This window comes from Dermochelys coriacea, chromosome 5 (genome assembly GCF_009764565.3).
Source record: "Dermochelys coriacea isolate rDerCor1 chromosome 5, rDerCor1.pri.v4, whole genome shotgun sequence".
Taxonomy (NCBI): Eukaryota; Metazoa; Chordata; order Testudines; family Dermochelyidae; genus Dermochelys; species Dermochelys coriacea.
Window position 1 is genome coordinate 85,372,250 of NC_050072.1, and position 26,646 is coordinate 85,398,895.

The 26,646-nt window shown below is 40.0% G+C and overlaps 1 protein-coding gene across 6 annotated transcripts in view; it reads right to left on the minus strand.

Moving 5' to 3' along the window:
• The window catches only part of SYK (spleen associated tyrosine kinase), a 74,845-nt gene that overhangs the window by 13,548 nt on the left and 34,651 nt on the right, over positions 1-26,646 (minus strand). For 3 of the 6 annotated variants that reach the window (XM_038402881.2, XM_043514427.1, XM_038402882.2), the window contains 4 exons: positions 13,079-13,217; positions 11,597-11,678; positions 10,725-10,777; positions 3,044-3,112 (listed from right to left, as the gene is read on the minus strand). In XM_038402881.2, coding sequence (XP_038258809.1) covers positions 3,044-3,112; positions 10,725-10,777; positions 11,597-11,678; positions 13,079-13,217 — 343 coding nt within the window. Of the gene's footprint in view, positions 1-3,043; positions 3,113-10,724; positions 10,778-11,596; positions 11,679-11,777; positions 11,872-13,078; positions 13,218-25,022; positions 25,264-26,646 lie in introns of those variants that run through there. The other 3 variants (XM_043514428.1, XM_043514429.1, XM_038402883.2) reach the window with 3 other exon arrangements.

A 26,646-nucleotide genomic window follows, 5' to 3' on the forward strand; every position in this document is an offset into this window, starting at 1 on the left:
CCCACTAGATGGCACTAGTTGATTTAAATTTTCTTTTTTGCCAGGTGACTTGAACTTCCTTTGTCTAAAGGAATGTGTGAACTGTCTATTTTGAGTCACTGAAGGAGCTGCCAGGAAACATTTTGGTTTGACATTAGGATATAAAATCAAACATGATCTATTTTTAAACTTTTTAAAATGCACACTCTAGAAACTACTGGCTGTAATTAAGGAGAAATAATAATCTTCCTAATTAATTAAGTCTAAATAAACTTTGACCTCCAGCTCAGTATGTTAATTTTTGAGCATGGGTTGTAATTTTGCATTATCATAAAACCTGCATTATTGTTGAGTACTCATAGACACGTACTGTTAAATGGCTATCAAATCAGGGTTCAGAAGCTACCTCCCATTTCCTAAAAATATCCGGCTTCCCTTACAAATATGTGCGTAATAACAGAAACCGCTCTCTAGAACTGCAGTTGTCTTCACAACAGCCACACAAAAGCACAGATTATTTGTTAGGGTGCTATACCGCAGCCACCAGACATTATTTTGCTGCACAACAGCCTCTCAAAATGTGATTCTGAAATCCATGTGTCACAAGAAAGGCTGCCTTTCCCCTAGCACTAACTTGAGATCCACTTACTTTGCGCATTTGGGACCCATGTCCTGCACCCTTTGAAGGCAACAGAAGTCTTATTATTTAACTCTACCTCATTTTTCCCACAATTTTTACCTTCCACTGTCACAAAGTGCAAGAGAGAGACTGGACTACAGTAATTAATATGGCTGTAGCTGTTGTGTGGCAGCTTCTGGAGCCTTAGATCAATGTATGGTCATACCACTAGGATTCCATAATCTTCCATCAAATGCTGGGTTCTTACTGGGATCACCGGGAGTTATGGCATGAAACTGAGAAAGGGAAAATTTAGCCAGAAGGAAAAGCTTTATCACAACAGATGTATCTCACTGTGGGAACAGTCCTCCAAGGGAAATAGTAGAAGGACTATCACTTAGAACTTTTAACAGTAGACTAGAGAAAACACAAGTAGATATATAATAGCACTGAAAGGCAGGCAGTTTAGAGGAGAGGTTTTCTCTATCTGTAAATTCTATGATCCCCCAAAGCATTTAATGTGCATTATATTGCCACAGGAAACAGAGTTGTAGTTTCCCTGAAACAGTCCACATTTTCAGCCCAAATCTCACAAGGTAGTTTGATTCTGGGCTGTCAATCTGTAACCAGCGAGATCCTGCCTGATAACCACATGCACATTTGTTTCTGAAGGAGTGAGAAGAAATCCCGAACCGTTGTGTATTAGCCATTGGTGCTAGAAGTTAGTTCTGAAAGAATAAATGTGGCAAAAGAAGAATGTCACTAGCCACTTAAGGGACTGCATGTTGAAGGAAATTTTTCAAGGAGAAATTGTCAAAGTCAGAAATGAGAGTTATATGCCCAACTTCCACTGAAAGCCAACAGGAGTTTGGTGCATCTAACTCCCATTTCTGCCTTTGAAAATCTCCTTCTTAAATTCTTGGACACAGACTTTGCTATGAAATATAAGATAATACAACAATACTTGTCTTATGAAACACTATTAATGCATTGGTTAGGATGGTTGATAGTCACCTAAAACTGAATGACAGTCAGGAGTCCATGATGGTAGCATAAGTCACCTGCAATACCACTGATTAGGACATGTATTGACTTGCTGAAGAAGGAACAGATAAGGGTGCTGTTGGTTGTCTATAGTATTTTGTTGCTGAGTGTGTATAGACATGGTGCTGTCCAGCAACTACTTTTCTTTCCTGATGGTGCTCTCCACAGAGTTCCATTCTACGTCCCCTGTGATCCAGTGTGCATGTGAGCCTATTGGGGAGGTGGATGGGAGTTGGGTGGCAAGTATTGAGCATAAATGGCATTGATTAGATAGCATCAGTAACCAAGCTGGCTTTTTCCCATCTATACCTGGAAAGAATTCAGACCCCAAGGAACTTATTAACCAACAGCAATGTAATCAAACAAAAACATCTACACTTCTTATATTCAACATCATGGGCAAATTTTCAGATGGGCTTTAAAATCTGTGTGCATAAGTATTGTGCATACAAACAAGCACATGTGCACGCAAATGGAGCATTTACATCAAGGCCTTCTTCTGCAAGTCCTCACATGGTGCCCAGCAGAGAGCAAAGGTTGTTCGTGCTCCAGCATGACAAATAAGATAAGCACTAAGCATAGTGCTCCACATGAACCAGGAGTAAATCTCAAGCATCTTTTGTGTCTGCTTCTTTACTCTCAAGAACATAGGGTAAAAAAAGGTTGAGGTATGGGTGAAGAAAGGACATAAGTGTTATTCTCAATATGCAATGAAGCTGTTAGGTATGTGCTTGAGATTTTGCCTCTATACCTATCACTGTGCAGCAATAATTTATTGGCCATGTAGGAGTATTCTCTTTAATGCAGGATTGAGTTCTCCGGCACCCACTACCTACTTAATTGTGCTTATTCTTGCAACAGTGCACTTGCACAATGCATGATCAACCCCAAGACATAACCTCAAGATCTGTGCCCATAAGTTCTGCAGAAGCATTTTAGTTGTTGTTTGAATATTTGACCCTCAATGTACTCACTAATACACAAAACAAGCCAATTTTCTGATGGCTAGTAATTGTTTAGATTAGAAATATAATTTTGAACTGGTATAATTTATTATTTTTAAAAGTATGTCCCTTATATTGTATCTCAGGCATACTGAAAACAGTGCTAACATTTCTGGATGTGAGGAATAAGTTATCTAAAAATACAAAACAAATCTTCTACTGTTGCTAAGGATCAGGCACTGGTTTAATTCAATTAACCAAGACCACATCTGTGCATATGATTTGTGATTAGATAAAACCAGGATTAGAAGCAAAAAAGATCATCAAATCTACACGACCAAATTGTTAGTAGCCAGACACAAGCTTAGTATCAGCAAGCCGAAAAAGAAGTGAGCTTAGCCAAGTGTGGGTAAATCTTTTCACTCATTCAAAAACCTACTAAGACTGTATTATGCACCTTTTTGCTGCCAGGCGTTGGAAAGGTGTACGATTTGAGTCTTGAGATAATTCCACCTGTTGACCAAGTCTAAAAACCATAATGTCAAAGAGGAACAGTAAATGTGTCAGGAAAATATCTAACGGTAATTTATAAACAGATGTACTTTTACAAGAACAATCTTCCAAAACACTCCTGGTATTTTCTCTACTCTGTCTTTAAGTATACTTTTAAATTATTACGCTGTATCAAAAAGTATGCAAAAGTAGCATGTGAAATCTCCAACAGATCTTCCTTAAACCATATCACTCCCTCCCCCTTCAAATCTCTCCTTTAGAAATCATTATATCCGAATATACAGGAGAAAAACACAACTGTTACATGTTGACTAGCATGTTGACTTTATTGGGATAAATTATGCTTCCAGTTACTCTTGCAATCTCACTAATTTTAGTGAGGTTCTATGTGTGTAGAGCAAAATTTATTCCTTCATATTGTATAGAATTTCCAAAGTTGGAAAATACACCATACTTTGCAGAAATACAAAAGACAAATTTGACTACAGTTATAAATCAAAGACAATTAGACTTTTCTCCCAGTTGTTCACACAGTAAACCTCTTCCACTACTACTGTGAAATTCTTACTCCCTAAATAAAAAGGATTTACCAATGTGAAGCAGATAATACTCCACCTATAATATATTAAGGTTAATACAGCTATCCATTTGAAGCCCACCTTGGTTTTAGAGTTAATATAAGATGGTTATTTGCTTATTTTTTAAAAAATTACATAAGCTGAATTGAAATCAAAACAGTATTTTGAAAAAAACAATAGATTTTGATTTCCACAAATGCAGTCGTGTCTATATAAATTAATTGAAAACAAAAGCAAATATTTTGTTCAGCAAGTATGTTATATGAGTTGATTAGCCTAATGTGACTGATTAGCCCTAAAAGGCTTTCTCTAAGAAATAAACAGGTACAAAGAGCACACATTTAAATTTTTGAAAGAGTATTGTGTTGTCCTAACGATTACACACTTACAGTTGAGATGGCACTTTGACTCCTCTTTTCAGTCATGTAAAACAGTCTCAGAACTTACTTTTGAGGTTGAAGGTTTAGAACTTTTCAAATAATTAATTTTGACATTATTTTGAGTTATCTTATTATTTAAAAAGAGTCCGTCAGCTGTATTTTCCCCAAAGCTTTCTTTTTAAAAGGACCATTTGTTTTCAGACAACTAAAAAGGCAGCTTTGTTTTAAAACATCAAACTTGGCCAATGTACATATTCCTGTTTCAGGGATGGGTGCTGTGTGGTGTGAGATAAATATTAGGATTGAAATATCAAAGTTCCAAGATTTTAAAAATTGCATATTGAATTGGTTATTTTCCTTAATCTGACAATGTTCTCTTTCCATATGGGATCAAAAACCTTTGGGAACTTTCTAGTTAACGTGCAACAAATGAACATATCTTCTAAAGCAGTGTTTCCCAAACTTGGCACGCCGCTTGTTCAGGGAAAGCCCCTGGCGGGCTGGGCCGGTTTGTTTACCTGCCGTGTCCACAGATTCGGCCGATCACAGCTTCCGCTGGCTGCAATTTGCCGCTCCAGGCCAATGGGGGCTGCAGGAAGCGGCGGCTGGTACGTTCCTTGGCCCGCACCGATTCCTGCAACCCCCATTGGCTTGCAGCGGCGAAGTGGGAGCTACCATTGGCCGAACTTGCGGATGCAGCAGGTAAACAAACCGGCCCGGCCCGGCCCGGCCCGGCCCGCCAGGGGCTTTCCCTGAACAAGCAGTGTCCCAGGTTTGGGAAACATTGTTCTAAAACATTTAGAGTTTTTGTGTAGGGTGAGTACTGTTCATCACACTTTTCCTGTAATAATCACTCCTTAACTTTTGACCCGACCCCTGTGCAGCAGTTTCTAAGGCTTTAGAGATAATAACAACTAACTCACATGATAGTATTGCAGACAAAAATATGCATCTTAAGATGAATATTCGTTAGAAGTTGAAGGAGGATGGCAGTACCAGTCTAAATAAGCTGGCACTCATAAAAATTTAAAAACTAATTAGGTTTGGGCCTAGGACTTACATGCCTAGTGCATGGTAACTACTATATAAATAATTAATATAACAATACTTGGACAGATGACCATTGCTGAAATCTGGATGCTCTAGACTTGTTGCTTCTCTGTATTGTTAGTGACTGATCTCAGGCTCAAATCCTAAACTCATTTCCTGGCCTAAATCCAATCAAGGTTTTAGGAAGATGCTCAGGGTGAAGGAATCATCCCCAAGATGGTAGAGCCAGTGTCTGAAGAAGTTTACTTAGGGTCCCTTTACATGATGGGAAGGAAATGTCTCTACCCTGCACAACTCTTCAGTGGAGTACTGCTATATATGGGGATGATGAGCAGGGCTTCATGCTCTCTGTGGTGTATTCACCTCTTGTACAACCTTCCAACACCCTGTCTCCCCTTTCTGCTCTGGTTTCACTGCAAAGGAGACCTCAGTGTGGCAGAAGAGGGGACTGGATTTTAACATCTTGTCTGGTTGCTTAGTGATAATATTACAGGAGACCCTACTGCTCTGTTTGTCACTGATGCTCCAGAGGATCAACACAAGTAGCTTCTCTGAAACCATAAATTATGATCTTCATTCTCATGAGCTAAGAAATATTGGAACTACTAGAGGCTTGTCTTGTGAACATAACAATGTGTATTCGATCTTTTCTTCCTGCACTACTTATCCTCGCCTTACATTCCACACAACTTTATTTCTGGGTGCCTTTTCCAAGACAAGCTGGGGCCTCTTAATCAGAAATGTTTGACTGATAGATTTTTTTGGTTCACTGGTAATAAAAATATTTTTTCGGGTTGACAAGAAAACAATTTTTTTGGAAGTTTTCAAAAAGTTAAAAAAATAATTTTGGGTCAAACTAAACATTTTGTTTGATCTAAAATGAAACTTCATTTTGGATCAAACGAGTTTTTTTCCTTTTTAATTTTTTTTAAATAAAATGAAAAGTCATTTAAAAATTGAAAAGTGAAAGAATTTAATTTTGAAAACATCAAAATAAAACATTTGACAAAACAGATTTTTTTTCAGTTTTTTGTTTTGTTTTTTCACTGAAACAATTTGCAAAATGGACACAAATTCATTAAGTGTTTTTAGTGGATCCAAATCTGCCTATTTTGGCTGAAAATAGTTGAAAAGTTTTTCCCACACTACCCCTAATCAGTCTTGCTCAGGCAATAGCCAAGTCTAAGAAGCGAAGGATGATATCTTTGACTGTATCTTTGACTGACATGTTTAGGGCATTCATTGATGCATGTATCTGGGAGAATTCCATGCAGATGTGTCTATTGACTGTGAATGTTTTTTGTGGAATAGCGGGCACTAGATGGGGTCTCTCCATGTAATATTCTCCTGTAGCACATTAAATCTCCGGCTCCGAGCACCTCCTCTTTGTTTTATAGGTCACCATTGGTATTTATGCTAAATTGAGTCCTGCATTCTTTGTAGCTTTCTCTCTTTCAAAGTAGAGGCTAGTGTTGTTATTTAAAAATATGGGCCAAAGAAAAATGTGCTTGCAAGTTTAAAATCATGGAAAATCAAGGAGAATCATGGAAAGAAAAATGTCAGCTTCTTCTACAGCTCAATTGGCTGCCTAGCTATTTTCAGATCCAAACCTCCCCATTCTACTTCATGATTAAATACATCTCTCACACAAAATATACCACTCCTTTTGGTAACTTACTCATTGCTGGGTTTTTGTATCTAGAGAATTCAACAACAGAGTGAGGAGTGGGAAAGTGATAGTAACTGAGAGGGGCTAGTGGCATGGAGGGCATGTTTATGAATAGGGGTAAAGGAGGATCAGACTAACAAGTGGGGGAGAAGATGATTGAGGGGATGAGTAGTAACATGGGGCCAGATGAGGAGTAACAAGAGACCAGAGACTAAGGGAAGCAGCAGTAGCAGGGTAAGGTAGGAAGAAGAGAGCCAGGACAAAGATAGGTATGTGATAGGGGCTTGTTGGAGCAGGACAGGGAGAGGAAGGCAGAACAATATGGAATAAGGAGTATGAGGGGAGGTGGAGAGGCAGAAGGAAATCTGCTTAGGTGAGGAGACCCTGTTGGTCTCTGGCTCGTGGAGAAGGAGGAAGGACTTGGGCTATATGCTGGTTAGCAGGCAGGAAGAATCTGGTCTGTGGGAGGGGGGGAGTGGATTTGGCTGCCATAGTTAAAAAGGAAGAGGCAGGTAAGGGGAGGAGCTCCTTGCTATCCAGCTTTGTAAAATTAAAGGGATATAATGCTCCAGGATTTCTGAAAACTCTGATCGTAGAACAGACCTAGCATGCTATGAAAATAGTGTATTGGAATCAAGTAGATGGTTAACTATGAATTCTACATGGTCTACGTCAGTGTTTGCAATTGTTATTTATTCTTCTGAGGATGCATTTCTATCTGTGACGTTTGAATTATTTTTTCATTTAAGCCCTGTATATAAGAACTGCTGCATAAGTGGTCAGCTGAAGAGTTCAAGAGTTACCGTTTCTCCACAAAGTATGCCCATGTGGAATTCAACTACAGTAAGTAAACCTTTTGAGCTCTGTAGATAATACGATTCCCTGTAATTTTCTATTTTTTCCCTTTATATTAAAAAAGCAAATGACATACAAGGAACTCTGTTAATGCAATACCAATGTTCAAATGTTAATTACAGAAAAGTCTATAATTTATATATTACTGAGAATATATTCTCTTTACAGCAATACTTTTAGAAAAGAAACTAACAAGGTATGCACATAACAACATTGAACTCTTTGTTCTCCCCAATCCTCCTTGCTGTTTTACCATATGTCTAAGAAAGGGCTCAAAACTATTTCAAATTAGGTCAATAGCAAAATTTCTATTCACTTCCATGGCAGAAGACTCAGGTCTATATCTGTAAGTCCCTTGAAATTTTAGTGTTTTGAGCCCCAGTCCTGAAAACACTAAGAATGTGTATTTGTGAATGTGAATTCTACTCATGTGAACAGGCCTTTTAAACTCAAAGGGACTATTCACATGAATAAAAACACACGTTTAAGTGTTTGCAGGACCAGGTCCTTAGTATGTAAAGAATCATGAAAAACTATGGAGATATAAATAACGTTAAATTATAATGATACAACTAGAATTAGAGTTGCACTGCAATTTCACTGATGAAGCGGAAAGAAGAGTTTGGCCTGTGTTCTTTCATTATATGATCACACAACACTGGTCAATTTAACCTACTATTCAGCTAATAGTATAAAAAAATAGAACTACCGTTTTTTCTAAGATAACACTTTATAGATTTCAGGTGCTTACTTTTCCTTTATAAACTTGCAAGCATATACATAGTATTTTCTGTTCTTGCATAAGCTGAATTTTAACATTTTGCCTCCACTAAGGATGTGTAAATAAGATGACTTGTGTACCGTTGACATATTTAAACTTCACATTTGAATAAAATTTTAGTTACACATATGTTGTATGAGCCAAACCTCAAGACCAAGATTTTCAAAAGTGGCTAATGGTTTTGGATGCATATGTCAAAGACGCCTGATTTTCAGAAAGCATTGGCCTCCTATTCTCTGAAAATCAGGCCACTTTAAGGTGTCTTCAGTTGGCACCCAAAAATTCAGGCATCCAATACTATGGGCCACTTTTTGAAATCCATATATTGTATGATGATATAGTAGATTGGGACAGTATTCTCACAAAAATCTCTCTCAGTATCATGAAAGTATTTCCTGGGGTTATTTCTCTGTGGAAAAAGCCATTGAACAATCTACCATTGCAGTAAGAGGTGGATGTGTTTTGTGATGAAGGGAATGGATGGCAGGCTACAGTCATTAGTTTGAGCTGTCATAGCATCAGCACAAAAGCTAGAGCTAATCTGAGCCAGCAGGGCAGGGAAGCAGCACTTTTGAGAGCCGGGAATTTTTCTTCTTTAAAAACACAGGGTGAAGCCCTGGCTCCATTGAAGTCAATAGCAAAACTCCCACTGATTTCAACAGGGCCAGGATTTCACCCAAAGCTTGTGATCAAGGTGAAGATGCACAGGTCTTGTTTATATGAGAAAAAGTGTTTATTTTGTTTTTTAAACATTATTACATCAACCTCCCTGACCCTCCGAGGCTCCAGTAATGGCTGTGGTGCAGTCACCCCTGTAACTGGGTTGTGTGAACTAGTCCAGGACTTAGCCCTTAGTATGTGACTAAGTCAAAGTTGTCCCTGAGGCCGGTGTGAGTATTCAAGCAGCCTATGTACATGCATGCATGCAGGCAGAAATGCTATTGTCACATTTTGTGTGTTGCTTGGCAAAGGTATTACATTATTATTATTATTATTTTAAATATTACATTTTCCGCTCTGGCACCACTGCCTTTCATGTTCTGTTGTTACTGATCAAACACTAAAAGGCTGAACATAGGGTACCGTGCTGTTGTTTACCTACATGCTATCACCGGCCCGCACCTCACCACAGGCTCATGTATTGTATGCTCGCCTGTCTATGTGACGTTTTGTTTTTAGCTGATCATCACTCATGGAGAGCCAGGACAGTCTACCTAACTACTGCCCATTTATCAAGCTCTGGCTGGTATGGGCCCCTGTGGGCCTAAAACACAGTCTTAGTTTGGGTACGTCGGTTCTCTCATTCTTCCCCAGAAAGAGTTTCCCAAGAGCTCAACAATTTCAGACTCTTCCTGTATTGTTTTTCTGTATCTGACGTTTCCCTAACTGGAATCCTAAACCTGAGTCTAAACATTCATAAGTGCTACAGGTACAAGATTCACATTTTAGATATTTTTTAAAACTAGTGGCATATAGGTGCCATTTGTGCCTCTGAAAGTATTCCTGTATTTTCCTAAAATATAACAAGTGATATGATTGCATATGTTTGGCGATCATGTAATTAAAGACTCTTTTGCAATCCATATGGGCAAGCAGGACAGTTCTGTTTGGTGTGAACCTCAATTCTGAATTTCTTGTGCTTTGTATAATTAAAATTTCAAGTTTGGGGCCAAATCCTGCCACCTGCAGCAGTGATGAGAAGAAAGTCTAGATAATCTTTGACTGCCTCTTCATCTTTTGCAGAAGCAGCAGGGCAGAATATTTCCAGACAGCCCAGCGCATGGGCTTGGCTGTCATCTCTGTCTGCAAACCACATCCTAAAGGGTGTATAGTCTGTGGTCAAACAAGGGTGCTTCTAGCCTCTCAGTCAGTTATAGCCCAACCCAACACTCACTGAAGTCAGTGGAAAAAAATCCTACTGATTTCAGTGCATGTTGGATCAGGCCTTTGCAAAACCAGATGTCAGCAATAAGTGTTAACTGTGGAAATAGTTTGTACTTATTCAGCAAAGAGATTCTGTTTTAGCCAGCAGATTCCTGAAACAGAAGATGCACTGTGCAGTATCTCAGCTCCCCCCTGCTGTTATAGGTAGTGCAGGATATAGCCCGTAATGTTGCCATAGTGTAACTTTTTGATATGATAGATCATAATTTTTGAATCTTGTGCCTCTAAAACAAGCCCAAGAAATTATGTGCTGAATATAACTCTGAGCATGCATTCATTAAAGTTCCTAAAATGCTAAGAAATACTAAGGATCTCACTTGCTTTTCTTAAACATAAACATAAACATTACTGCTACTGCTTACTCTTACCTTAGGATGGGTTCCAGGAAGTGGAGGCGGACGGGTGTCAAAAATGATGTTAGCTATAAGGGAATCAAACATAAGAATTACTTTGTAAGCATACAGATTGCTGCCATTCTTACCAATAGTGGGGAATATAGCAGCGAAAAATAGCAAGTGGATGGCCTCTTACCAAACTACTGATTTTACATACTATGGTTCCAATAGGTTTTACTTATGACCAATTGACAAGATATTGAACACCACAATCACTGTCTACACTGATTGGTAAGTTATGTTCAACACCATGTTTGTTATCACCATGCTACAATATTGTATTCTGATGAGAACTAATTTTCAAGTGAAGAAAAAGCCATTTTTATGACCTGTTGAGACTTTCACCCCCTGTTGCTATATGAACCAGCCTTAGAACCTGGCCCAGAATTTTTTCTGCTTTCTGGACTAGACAGAATACTTGCCAGGCCTCCTGGCCTTGAAAAGCTTGCAGACAATACTTCACCTCCTGAGAAAGAGAAACTATCACAAGAAGAATTAAAATATTTGCGGATAGCAAGGGATGATTTAGTTGGGGATTGGTCCTGCTTTGAGCAGGGAGTTGGACTAGATGACCTCTTGAGGTCCCTTCCAACCCTGATATTCTATGATTCTATGACTAATTGCCATCAGGATTAGCATTCATTGGAGGCAAGAATATGGCTCTATATAATATATAATCTCCCCACACCTTCTCACACTACTTACTATACCTTATATCACTATTATCCCAGAGCAATTCTTTATAATATTCTGCATGTTCCTATTCCTGTAATGAAGAAAATGCACACACCTCTTCTTATCTGTAGCAGGATCATTAGAGTTTTACAATCATCTGAATAACTTACCATTTTCTGAGCCAAGACGTGCACATGGAATTGTGAGGACCCTTTGCAGCCCATCTGGTTTGTATGAATAATGTTCAACTAACTACCAGGGCAAAAAAGAAGAGAGAATGTCAGAAGGTAATGGAGGAAAGAAAATAATGGGCAATAATACCTGCTATTTGTTCTTGACAAGTCATTTCACCTTTCTGTGCCTCTAATTCCCGTCCTACTCTTTGTCCGTCATGCCCACATGCTTCAGGGCAGGCACTGCCTCTCACTGTATGCCTGTACAGTCCCTTGGCTGGGCCTGTAGACACTATTGTGATGTTAATAATAAGACATGTATTGTTATTAGAACTGGCCTTTGCATTTTGGGGTGGCTTTACCTGCACACAGACAGTGGAATCACAGTCATTCTACTGTCTGTTGTGCGGTGGGATGGGGGAATGCAGGCAGGATTTGCAGCTCTATTCAGACCACCACAGTACTTTCTCTCAATCCTATCTTTCTAAATTGTGCCTGTGTGTGCACAGCATCTATAGTACGTATTCATTATGGGAGGGAGTGGGGGCAGGGGGAAGGAGTGTGTGTATGCATTTATTTATTTTACACAGCTCTAGGATCACAGGCAAATCCTGCCTCCCACCAGTATCTGTCTCTGGTGGAAGAATTTGCTTTGCCCATACAGGTCTCCTCATCAATAGCGGAGAACAATAGTAAATCAGCATTTTTGTCAGCTTTTCATTAAGCAGGAAGGACATGTGTAGTTAAGGGAAAAGCTAACTATTATATAACTATAGACTTACATTATACACATACAGTTATAACAATTTGTGTTAATATACTTTTAAACAATAGGCGGCAGCAGAAATCTGCTACTGTTTCATTTTCTTTAGTGCTTTCAATTTACCCATATTTATTCCTTGCAGTGCCTCATCTTTATTACAGACAATAGTATAATCAGCAATCCATTCCATGATTACTTAATCTGGGCCAGGATTTAGACAGACAGTGTTAGTAATGCTGGGCAGGCTGTATTTCTCAGTTTGCCACAGAGCTAGAGAGTCACAGAGCTAAAGAGGATTATGTGTGCCTAGCATCCTAAACTATTCCCTTTGTGGTTACCATACCAGGGTTCTGCCTTTTGCTTGTGACAAAGGATGTTACAGAAATGCCATAGAGCTATTATTTAATCTTGTTTTTACAAATGAAAACGCCTTTTCATTCAAGGAAATGTACAATTTTTTAAATAATAACTAGAACAATTTTAAATTAAGCCAAAATATTAAAAAAAAACAACTACCTGTACCACTTACATAGCCTTCTATAATAAAAACTACTTCCCCCTTTTCCCCTAAAGGATGAAAATCACTAAAAATTAAGTTAGAACTATGTGGCCAATTAGCTAAAGATTGCAGATGTGCGGTAAAGTAAAACAGAAATTGCCTTATTTGGTGTTATAAAAACATGAGGAGAGTTACCCAACTGACTAATTTAACAGACCTGCCAAAGGGTGTCAAACTTTTTTCCATCTGGTATAGAGAGCTTTCCTGTCTTGTCTCTGTCAATACGATAATGCAATACTTTTCCTTCACTGAGCAGACAGAGAGCATAGGATCCATTGTTGTCCCTTTCCCTGATTCTGAAATGACAAGAGAAATATCAAAGGTTATTCTCAACTACTAGCAAGCATCTGTATTTTGGAAAAAAAAATCATATTTTCTACAAGCTTTCCAAAAGGAAATAGGGCTAAATTTGCATCCTTTTTGAGGACCTCCCTTAAAACCCTCATGTACTTTTAATGTAAATTTTATAAAATTTCTGAAGTTTGTTTTATCATTTTTCCTTGGGCAGGGCAAGGAAGTTCCAACATGTGGCGCTATTTGCTAGGGAGCAGCAGAATCCTGTGTTGTGCACAATAGGCATTCTATGGGCACGTCTACACTAGAAGCGCTACATCGGCACAGCTGCACTGATGCAGCTCGCTGCTGTAGCGCTTCTGGTGAAGACGCTGTATGGCAACAGGAGAGTGCTTTCCTGTCAGCATAATTACTCCACCTCCGCAAGAGGTGGAAGCTATGTCAGCGGGTGGGTGTCTCCCACTGATATAATGCCACTGTGGATAGCACTTAGGTCATTATAACTTGCCTTGCTCAGAGAGGGTGTCTTTTTCACACCTCTGAGCAAAGTAAGTTAGATCAAATTAAACAGTAGTGTAGACCTGCCCTCAGTGAGTCCAGGGCTCTGAATACATGCACTTTTGTGCACTGCTGGCCTGATCCAAAGCCTAGTGAATTTAGAGACAGGGCTCTTGTACATCACAGTTGTATTTATGTCTCTCTAGTACCTCAAATAAAGTGGACATCAGCAGATAGGTAGATACAGTGAAAACTGATTATTCACTCTTTTATCCTATATCCTAATACAAAGATTGGGGGGCGGGGGTTATCTGAAATTAATAGCAGGTTAAGATAAGCATAAATAAAAAGAGAAACATTGAATTAGCTTAAAGCAAGACCAATCCCCAATTTTTTCCCCAGATCCCTAAATGGCCTCCTCAGGGATTGAACTCACAAACCTGGGTTTAACTGGCCAATGCTCAAACCACTGAGCTATCCCTATCTATCTCCGGGTTACCACAAGCTGACAGCTCTAGTCCCTCCACACTGCGGGTGAAGCAGAAAATGTCACAAAGGTCTCTGAAAGTTATGGATCTGTGAGTTCTGTGACCTCTGTGACATAATCTTATCCTTAATCATTGTCAACTAGTTTCTCAAAGAACTTAGAGGTAAATATATGGCATGAAACCCATGTCACACCCCCCACAACACCCCTCCCAGGGGGTTCCCTGGGAAGGCAGATCAGCGCTGCATGTTGCTAACACTGTTGCAAACATCGCAAAGCATTTTGGGGAGGGTCAAAGGTGTGAGTGGGGAATGGAAGATTCCTTTGCAGGCTGTGAGAGGCTAAAGGGGGAAGGAGGGAGAGAGCAGAGAACAAGTTAAGTCAACACTTCGGCTAGCTCAGTCTGAAGATAAAACACTGGCTCCAGCTCAAGGCCAAAGCACACAACTGACGCTCGGCGGCCTGCCAAGAAAGACGGGGGGAGACCTGGATTCCAACTCCAACCACCTGCGAGAAAAGAAGATTCAACTGCATAAATCTGCAGCAGCTGCAAAACCGAGTAAGACAGTGAAGGCTTACAAGGGGGAAAACAACTAATGTAGTGTCCCTAAAGCCAGGATGTTTTGGGAAAACTGAATAAGCCATGAAGGGCCGGCTTGGACCAGTACAAAGAGCACGGGGAGAGGGAGCGGGGGAGGCAGAAATCCCAGACTAAGATTCCCCCCAAAGGACCCTAAGGTTTAAAACCCTCCCGAGAGCTGAAGCAAATTGGAGATTGGCAGCGGACCCTGGATGACCTGTGTGCACAGGACAGAACTCCTGTCCACCCCTCCCCCTCTTCTTCTTACATTACACCCAGGCCTGTCCAGCCTCAGGTAGTGCAGGTGTGAGTATGAAAGTGGGTTAGGGCTTTGGGTACTAATGCTTTCTTCCTTCCTCTGAGTGATGTGGGGAGCACCCATCACTCTCTGCTGTTATTTTATTATTTTATCAATAAAGCTTTAAAACTTAGACACTTAGTGTGTTCAGTCATCTCCTCCCTTAACGATCCTGTGGCCTCAGACTGATCACCTGATGCCTCAGGCAGATTGGTAACAGAAATCTGTCACACCCATACATGGTGCTGAGAGGCTTTTTTTGGTGTTGTATTTATTAATACACAATTAGGTCACGTTCCTGAGGACCGTTGCTGAGAAGGAAAGGGGTTTAATTCTCTTCCCCCTTCCTGGTTCCTGATGTGTGTGTTTGTTTCCCCTCTTCTCCTACATGTAAGATGGAAGGAGTCTCTCCTTTCCTCTCACCCACCATCTCTTGGCAGGTAGGAGTACCTTTCTCTCCTCTTCATGCCTGGACAGAAAATACCAGGTTTCCAGTGGCCTTTGTATGGACGAGTTTGTCCAGCACACTCTGAAATGCCTGAGGCACAGTTGTATGATTCTGTCTTTTTTCTCTCTGCCTTCATTTCATGTAGAAGCAGCAAAGTGTAAGCCAGGTCAGGAGACTAAGTAAGAGGCACATTTTGGCCCTGAAGAGCTGTATCCTATTTCAGAATATTTTCCTTTTCATCTGTGATCCTTAAAAAACTTACTATAATCAGAGTCTACTCTCCCGTTGATGTCTGGTCCTGAGAGAATGTATGAAGGTAACTCATTAACAGTAATAATCTCTGCACATGTAAAATGTCAGCCTCAGTAGAGCAGATCAATATACTGGATACAGGATGGCTTTACATGTTATTGGGAGATAATAGATTATATTTCTTAATATGGTGCAAGTTATTTTTTGAATGGAAGTCTGAATTCTATGGAATGTAATGCAAAATTGCATATCTATTTTGGAGACAATGCCCTCCACTCTGAACATGTATTTCTAGTTCTTTTAATTATTAACAGCAATACACAGGACAACAAACTGCAAGTCATTCTCCATTTTAGCAGAGACCTTGCTGCTCTTGACTGGTCAGTCAGTACAGGAAGTCAGTGTGCTAAGTACCTATATGTTAAGAAAAACCACAAACAATATGGTTCACATTTCTTTTAAAGTGGTAGACAAGCTATTTTGGTTTCAGAAAAAAATATCTTATTCTATTTCCCCTTTTGGCAAGTTAGTGTTCCAATCACATTTATGTTCTATACATTTACATTTTAACCAGCAAATATAACTTTGCATGCAAAGTGGCTGAATGAGCAGTTCAGAACAACCCATGAACAAGCTCAAACAAGTCCCATTTGAATTCAATGAATCAAATCAAAACATTATATCACATCCATTGTTACTATATCACATAGCATTGTGATGTTAAGATGCTAGCACTATGATGCAATTAAGAGCCTGCACACTTTCAGATGGCTTCAAACCTGTTGTCACAGCTCAAAACTAAATGCTTGCTGCCTTTGCAAGACAGTGGGAAGTGTTTTTAGAAGCTGGGTTTCACAATTTCATTTTGGTTTTGTAATGGAAACTTGTGAAACTGATCATGTTTTTCTAGGTTAAGCTAATCCCAAGGAACTCTTGCTATGTATATACTGCTTAGCACTTAATAAAATTCACCACTTAGTGTGTCTCCTTTGCCCATGGAGTTTGAACAAACTTAAAAATTAAAGTGAAACTAAGAGAGAACTACCTAAATTGAAAATGATAACATTTTCTGAACAGCTCGATAAGTGAAATCAACAAGTTTTGCACAGCTCTCATTGTGGTAGGGTGATACTGGTAACGTCGCATCAGTGTCGCCATGTTGGATTTGGAGTTCACCTACATTATTTTGCATACACAGAAGTTTTTGTTTAGTAATTTTCAGAGCTGCAAAAACAATGCAACTGATTAGACTGTGTGTTGTAACTGTGTTGTACAATGCACCAAAGCATTTATGAATCTTCAATAGATTCCCATGTAGCAGTTCAAATGATACAATAATAAATCCCTTGTCAAAATGGTTTTCTGTGGGCATTGTACATTTTTAAACTTTTTTAAAGTAGTAGAATACTACCTGCTCCTCCATCCCAACACTTGCATACACCCAGAGAAGTAAAATATAACAGTTAATGCCTGGAAACAAAAGGTTGCTCCTATTCCTACTGAAGTCAGCTTTCATAGATAGCAATAACAGGTGGAATCACACGGGTATCCAAATGTTTTGTACTAGTTATATTTTAAACTCCAAGATTACAATGAATTCACAACCAAAAATTAAGTGTTGAGTGGTGCAGTAAAAACAGAGTTTATTCATTCCATTGGTTGGAATTCTTCCACTAAATCTGTCCCTTGGATTTCTTAGGTCCTTATGACTGTAAGGTGAAGCAACAATTGATAGCTATTTCAAGGATAAATGTAAATCCTGTAGGCTCATTTAAACATTTTCTTGGATAAAGTCTCAATTTTATCTCAGTACCTTTTGCTTCCAAACAAAGCCAAATTATCCCCTCTGTAAAAACAAACAATCCTACTGAGGAAAAATGTTGTATATATAATGTGGAAAATTCATGACCTTCTACCATTGGGAGGTTTGGAAGAAGTTAGTGACAAAAGACTTGGTTTTGGAATGCTGTGGAACTCAAGGATGCTTGAAAAATCACAACTGTGAATTGATCGGAGGCCCTCTCAAAATATTGGGGTACTTGCTTGGGTCTTTGCAGACCCCTAAAGAGCAACCATGTGAAGCCATTACAGGGACTGTAAGCAAGCTATAATTTATCCAAAAAAACATCATTGACACCAACTTCCAACCCTAGTCATCCGTTTATATTTTGAAGGCTATATTTAGCACTAAAAGGGGCTGGTAATTTTGCAGGGGAGGAAAGTCCCTCCTCCCAGTTAAATATTGGTGGGGACAAGTCTTCCCTACTTTTCACTGGGTCCAACACCCAGGGAAGTGTAGCCGAAAAAGGGCTGACAGTAAGTCTGGTGGAAAGTGAGAAGAGAGGAGGAAACATATAGTGTAGTTACTCATCCTCTTTTCATGCTCATGTGTATGTGTGTCCTACCCCCAGACCATAGAATAGACAGAGCTATCTGGCCCACAGTCAACAACTAACATGATCCTGTAATACCTTTATCAGTGGAATAGTTGTGTAGAATTTTCCAGTTCCCTAATTAAAGCATCATAGATATTTTTATTTTCATGATAGCCGATGTCAGCAGTTCCCAGTCCTCTTTATAGATACAGAGCTAATAAAAATAATGTAAATGTGCATTACACAAATCAGCACCATGTAATTTGGTCAGGCAGTATTTAAAAAGAAAAGCAGACTGCTGAGACTAGATTCCCACTTAAAAAAACAGCGTCAGTTGTTCCAATACATGAGAAAAGCATTTAGTGTCATCAGGTGTGATATCACATCAAATAATGCTGGGCAGGATGCCATTAGTCATTTTAATGGATTACACTAGCTTTGTTTGGCCTTGGCAAGCTCAACAGATACTGTAGGCATCCTGGTGATATTAAAATTATGTTTTGGTTCCTTCCTGGTACTTCTATATGGATGTTCAAGTTATATACAAACTATATGTGGCTGTGAACCTTCTGATAACATGTACATGATCATATGTAATTACAAGTAATTAGAGAAGCTGTATGTGTTTGTATCGAATGCTTAATTTAAAAGTTTATAAATGTGTTAGAAACTACATATCTCATTTCAAACCGTAAGATTTGAAGCTGTACGGCTAAAATTCTAAATCTAGCCTTTATGTCTTGCAGTTCATCTTCTAAACACATGCTTATAAAACTAAATTTACAAATTCAAAGTCAGGTGTATACTGGCTACTATTGCTTAGTTAAGTGCTGGAGCTCAAGCAATTTTTGCACATTCATAACTGACGCGGAAAGCCCAGAGGTACTGGGGCCATGAACTGCCAAACCACTAATTAAGCACTGCTGGCCACCACTAACAACAGCAGCACAGACAAACAGATACCACAGGGATTTCCCATTGAAAGTGCAGGAGAAAATGGGCATTTTTGATATGGCTGGTTTATACTTGTTGGCAAATGTTTATTTTATTTCTTAATGGGAATTTACTGTGCCCACGCACAAACCAGTATTTGAAAATTGATAGACTTCTGATCAAATTTTAGAGCCCCGCAGAGAGAAGAATGAAATAATAAGAAAGTTGACAAGTATTTTACAACAATATTGCAATGAACTTTCAGTCTATTCTTCATTTAATGAATGCCACCTGTTGGGGTGGTGATGAGGCCGTAAAATTTCCCAGACCTCTTTTGTTGCAAAGAAAACATGTTTCCATGTTCTGAAATGGAGAACATGTTTTCTTTAATTCTTCAAAATGCTAACTAGTAAGGCTATTTCTGTGATAAATGAGAAAAAAACCTGATTTGATCTTCTACTCCTCAAATGCCAGTACATCATCTAGGAGTAGAAACTACATCTCTCTGCATTTGAGGCAAAGTGCTAACACAACCAGCCACGCTGTTAGGAACTGAAAAATGATCTGCATGAAGCTGAGGGGGTAATGAAGCAGTTTTCTAGTGACTACATCAAATTACATACCTAACTCAGTTTCTTTTTTAGAACAGGCAGATCAGTCAGTCAGGGAGGGTTTCAAATCATAGAATATCAGGGTTGGAAGGTTGGAAGCAGGACCAATCCCCAGCTAAATCATCCCAGCCAGGGCTTTGTCAAGCCTGACCTTAAAAACTTCAAAGGAAGGAGATTCCACCACCTCCCTAGGAAACTCATTCCAGTGCTTCACCACCCTCCTAGAGAGAAGGTTTTTCCTAATATCCAACCTAAACCTCCCCCACTGCAACTTGAGATCATTACTCCTTGTTCTGTCATCTGCTACCACTGAGAACAATATAGATCCAGCCTCTTTGGAACCCCCTTTCAGGTAGTTGAAAGCAGCTATCAAGTCCCCCCTCATTCTTCTTTTCCTCAGACAACAATCTCAGTTCCCTCAGCCTCTCCTCATAAGTCATGAAGAACCTCACAGAAGACATTCACAGCAAGTTCCCAGAAATTACCACTTTTAGTGAAACTATTTTACTGCACATAAACATCACTTAAGCATCAGAAAATTACTCACTAGTAATTCTAACAAATTTATTAGAGCATAAGCTTTCGTGAGCTACAGCTCACTTCATCGGATGCATCGAATGCTGTAGCTCACGAAAGCTTATGCTCTAATAAATTTGTTAGTCTCTAAGGTGCCACAAGTACTCCTTTTCTTTTTGCGAATACAGACTAACACGGCTGCTACTCTGAAACTAGTAATTCTGTTTGTTATAGTTCTTTTCCACCATAGATTCATAGATTCATAGATACTAAGGTCAGAAGGGACCATTCTGATCATCTAGTCCGACCTCCTGCACAGCGCAGGCCACAGAACGTCACCCACCCACTCCTATGAAAAACCTCACCCATGTCTGAGCTATTGAAGTCCTTAAATCATGGTTCAAAACTTCAAGGAGCAGAGAAGCCTCCCTCCAGTCAACCATGCCCCATGCTACAGAGGAAGGCAAAAAAACCTATTTACCCTGAATATTTAAAGATCAATTACTTACCAAAATCCCATTATCCCATCATACCATCTCCTCCATAAACTTATCGAGTAGAATCTTAAAACCAGATAGATCTTTTGCCCCCACTGCTTCCCTTGGAAGGTTATTCCAAAACTTCACTCCTCTGATGGTTAAAAACCTTCGTCTGATTTCAAGTCTAAACTTCCTGGTGGCCAGTTTATACCCATTTGTTCTTGTGTCCACATTGGTGCTGAGCTGAAATAATTCCTCTCCCTCTCCTGTATTTATCCCTCTGATATATTTATAGAGAGCAATCATATCTCCCCTCAACCTTCTTTTAGTTAGGCTAAACAAGCCAAGCTCCTTAAGTCTCCTTTCATAAGACAAGTTTTCCATTCCTCGGATCATCCTAGTAGCCCTTCTCTGTACCTGCTCCAGTTTGGATTCATCCTTTTTAAACATGGGAGACCAGAACTGCACACAGTATTCTAGGTGAGGTCTCACCAGTGCCTTGTATAACGGTACTAAAACCTCCTTATCCCTACTGGAAATGCCTCTCCTGATGCATCCCAAAACCGCATTAGCTTTTTTCCCAGCCATATCACATTGGCAGCTCATAGTCATCCTATGATCAACCAATACTCCAAGGTCCTTCTCCTCTTCCGTTACTTCTAATTGATGCTTATAACTTATAACTAAAATTCTTGTTATTAATCCCTAAATGCATAATCTTACACTTCTCACTATTAAATTTCATCTTATTACTATTACTCCAGTTTACAAGGTCATCCAGATCCTCCTGTATAATATCCCGATCCTTCTCCAAACTGGCAATACCTCCCAGCTTTGTATCATCTGCAAACTTTATTAGCACACTCCCACTTCTTGTGCCAAGGTCAGTAATAAAAAGATTAAATAAGATTGGTCCCAAAACCGATCCCTGAGGAACTCCACTGGTAACCTCCCTCCAACCTGACAGTTCGTCTTTCAGTAGGACCCGTTGCAGTCTCCCCTTTAACCAATTCCTTATCCACCTTTTGATGTTCATATTGATCCCCATCTTCTCCAATTTAACTAATAATTCTCCATGTGGCACGGTATCAAACGCCTTATTGAAATCTAGGTAAATTAGATCCACTGCATTTCCTTTATCTAAAAAATCTGTTACTTTTTCAAAAAAGGAGATTAGGTTGGTTTGGCATGATCTACCTTTTGTAAAACCATGTTGTATTTTGTCCCATTTACCATTGACTTCAATGTCCTTAACTAATTTCTCCTTCAAAATTTTTTCCAGGACCTTGCATACTACAGATGTCAAACTAACTGGCCTGTAGTTACCCGGATCACTTTTTTTTCCTTTCTTAAAAATAGGAACTATATTAGCAATTCTCCAATCATTCGGTACTATTCCTGAGTTTACAGATGCATTAAAAATTCTTGCTAATGGTCTTGCAATTTCAGGTGCCAATTCCTTTAATATTCTTGGATGAAGATTATCTGGGCCCCCCGATTTAGTCCCATTAAGCTGTTTCAGTTTCGCTTCTACCTCTGATATGGTAATATCTACCTCTATATCCTCCTTCCCATTTGTCATGCTACCATTATCCCCGAGATCCTCTTTAGCCTTATTAAAGACTGAGGCAAAGTATTTGTTTAGATATTGGGCCATGCCTAGATTATCTTTAACCTCCGCTCCATCCTCAGTGTTAAGCGGCCCCACTTCTTCCTTCTTAGTTTTCTTCTTATTTATATGGCTATAGAACCTTTTACTATTGGTTTTAATTCCCTTTGCAAGGTCCAACTCTACTCGACTTTTAGCCTCTCTCACTTTATCCCTACATCTTCTGACCTCAATTAGGTAGCTTTCCTTGCTGATCCCTCCCATCTTCCACTCCCTGTATGCTTTCTGCTTCTTCATAATCACCTCTCTAAGATGCTTGCTCATCCAGCTTGGTCTACAACTCCTTCCTATGAATTTTTTCCCCTTTCTTGGGATACAGGCTTCCGATAGCTTCTGCAGTTTTGATTTAAAGTAATCCCAGACCTCCTCTACCTTTAGATCCATAAGTTCTTCAGTCCAATCCACTTCCCTAACTAATTTCCTTAATTTTTGAAAGTCAGCCCTTTTGAAATCAAAAACCCTAGTTGCAGATTTATTTTTGTTAATCCTTCCATTTAGTTTGAACTGAATTAGCTCATGATCACTTGAGCCAAGATTGTCCCCTACAACCATTTCTTCTATGAGGTCCTCGCTACTCACCAAAATTAAATCTAAAATGGCATCCCCTCTAGTCGGTTCAGCAACTACTTGATGAAGGAATCTATCAGCTATCGCATCTAGGAAAATCTGAGCCCTATTATTATTACTAGCACTGGTCCTCCAGTCTATATCTGGGAAGTTAAAGTCTCCCATGATCACGCAGTTTCCATTAGTATTTACTTTATTAAAGACATTAAAAAGGGCTCTATCCATATCCAAATTAGATCCCGGAGGTCTATAGCACACCCCAAGCACTATCGTAGGAGAGGCTTTACTAGTTTTCTTCCCCCATCCTATCCAGTAACAGAATTTATAGACAGTGGATGCTACAAGCAATAAGCCAAAGAAGGTAAGCATGGCATTTGGAGCACCTGATGGCCAATAAGTTTCAGAAGGGAATGACAAAGTAAACTAAGGCTATGTCTACACTAGCACTTTTGTCAGTCAGGGATATGAAAAACACATACCCTTGAGCGACATAAATTACACTGACAGAAGCACTGGTGTGGACAGCACTATGTCGGCGGGAGACCATCTCACACTGATATAGCTATTGCTGCTCATTGTGAGTTGTTTAATTATACCGAAGTGAGAGAGCTCTCTACAGCTGGCATAGAGCGGCTACACGGGAGACCTTACAGCAGCTCATGGGAGACCTGTGCTATTGTAAGGTCTCTAGTGTAGACATAGCCAAAAAGTACATGTGAAGAAAAACAAAGATGCTGGGTAGTCACTTTACAAATTCCAGAGGCAGAACCTCCTGTCCACTGAGCCCATAAAATCACTATACTTACGTGGAACTTCACAATTTTGGATCTAGCTGTTCAGCCTGGCCTTAAGGTAATGGGAAATAATTGTTAATCCACTAGTAGCCTTCTTTCCCTTGTTATAATCTCAAAAAAATTAATTGTTAACTTTTTATAAATTATGAGCATGATTTACGTAAAACTTCTGATCTCACTCATCTCTACTGCAAAGAGACATTGAAACATAACGTATTTAAAACAAGAGGTTAATTGACACTAAATGGATTGTCTTGGGGTAGAGGATGCAGGGGGAACTCCCCCGCCCAACCTCAGAACTGAAGAAAAGAAATGAGCAGGCCACCTCTTCCCCCATTCTCAAGCTACATTGATAGTAACTGAAAATTCTCCCTAAAGAGAAAGAAGTTCTTATGTGTCACTCTTAGTTACCTACAGTTTCTAAAGATATGGCTCCTAAAGCTTTGAATGGGTTCTACAAGTACTTGGAAAACCAATCATAGGATCTACTGAAGAACCAATGGTCAATGCCTAGGTCTCCTCAAAAGAAGAGGACAAAGAAGCATTTGGATATAGGGAGGAGAATCGATTTCTCTGTCTTGATGGGACCATATAAAGATTAAATGGCTGAGGTGGACTTGCACAAACTTGATTCAGAGACCTCTTTAGAAACCAGCCAGGAAAAAAACCAAGAACATTCTGGGGGGAGCAGGAATACACATCCAGCCACGCTCAGAACTTCTCACTGGAAAAGGTATTACTAATCCAGGAATAAGCAAGGGAAGTCAAGTGCAATCCTGTGTGACAGTCAGCAAACACTTTCAAGAAACCGTCATCTCTGAACGAGCACTACTCAGTGTTCTGCCATCAGACCAAAGTGTCTCAAGGTAAAGAAGAAGAGCAGACCTGTGAGAGGAGGTCTCATCCACTCGGAAATTTTCTCACCATGGTTAATTCTGTTCTCTCCAATAGGGAAGCAGGAACCTTGACTGCAAAATACACAGAAAGAACCAGAGTAGCACTAAACTACTCCAGCAACAAATCACTGGACAGATTGTTTCTTTTCTAGAGCATAAGAATCTTCTTCCACTCAGCTTCTGAAGATAAAGCCTGCAGTATCTGTATGTGATTACATTTTCTGAACAGATAGGAGCATAAAATGGCCTTTGAGAATTCCTAACCCAAACTACCCACAGCTATTTATATACTTATCTGCTTGTTCTGGGGGCAGAGTACTTGAGTTCTGAGTACTCAGAACTCAGAGTACTTGAGTTATCTATAATCTTCTGAATTTAAATGGGATGGGAGAGCCTTCTCTCACCTGTCATTCCTCAGTAATAAGGGAAGCCCTTGAAAAGTCTTCTTTCCTGATTATCTTCATATTTCATAGTAGTGAAAACTTTCCAGGTTTGATAACATCAGTTCTCCCATGAGATACTCCTGAAGGGATCTAGATGTTAGACATATTCAGACTCAGACCCTTTTATTGGACACTGAATCAAGAGAAATAGGAAGTGCAAAGTTGGTCAGGACTCTGGCAGATTTCTTGGGTGAATAAACTCTAGAGATGGTTGCAGACGAGCATATAGCAGCACTAGGAATCCTCCAATCTTAGCTACATTTTTTCTAAAGGGAAAGGCAGAATGGTTCAAAAAATCAGATGACAGCGATTGACTCAAGCCTACTACTGAATGGGATACTGTGCTGAAAACCCTTGACATACCTTCCTTCTACTAAGCCCTAGCTTTCCTCAACCTCCTTCTCTTCTAATTTCATTTTGACTTCAGGTCTCTGCCACACCAAGTGAGCTCCCTCATTGCTAAGTGTGATGGGGTGCTTGCCCCACACTCGGGTCTAAGGGATTAATAGAGCCTTAGGGAGGCTGCGCAGGAGGCAGCCAATCAGAGAAGGGCTGAAGGAAGCAGCCAATCAGGGGCAAGAAGGCCCATATAAAAAGGGAGCTGCAGGGCAGAGGAAGGCAGTTCTCTGCTGGGAGCCCAGGGAGGAAGGACTGTGTCTCTGGAGGGCTGAGAGAACTGCCAGTACCCTGGACAGAGCAGTGCTGCAAGCAGGGACCAGGGGAGCAAGAGACAGCTCCTGGCTGACTGCTGGGGTTTGCAGGCTGAGGCCTTGAGGCAAAGGCAAAAAGGATGCTGGGGTCATGAGGAAGTGGCCAGACAATTCGCTACAGTAGCCACTAAGGGAAGTGGCTGAACAGTGGACTGCAGGTCCCCCAGAAACGGGGGGAGCATAGTGTATGGCACGGCCGGAGGACTGTGTCGCTGAAGAGGACACTGCAGTCCTTGGAGAGACGTGGGTCCTAGAGCAGGAGTGATGGTGGCGAGGCACGACCCAAGCGGGTGCACTGACATGCAGAGCTAATTCACATGATATACGGCAGGAGGCACCAGAGTGCTGAGTGAACCTCGTTACATTAAGCTGTGTGCTGAGTCCAGGTTCTCCGATAAAGCTCCTGAGAACCATCTCAAGCAAGCTGAAGCCATAACTGCCCAACCCCTACTGGGAACAGCAGATGTTCACAGTGACCAAAAAGCACTTATCTCCACTGAAGGCAAAGAAGTGTTTCAGGAAGGACAGCTCTTCCACCTTCTTCCGTTTGTTATTAGGCTTCTTCTGCTTTGGAAGCTGCTTCCATGATGTGTGTACAGATTCCAGAAAACAAAGACAGCTGCCAGAGTTGCTCAGTTGCGTGTCTTAACTCAGACCATATATGAAGTAAATTCCAAGAAATAGCAGGAAGAAGATGAGAACACCTATTGAGAAGGCACAGAAATTCTACATTCCATATAGCTGCCAAGCTTGCCTGTCTGTACCAGCAAGAGAAAAAAAAACATGTAATCTGTTTCAGAGCAGCTACTGTCACAGAAACAAGTGCATATAGTACTTAGTCTATAAATACAAGATAGATTCTTATACACATTGCT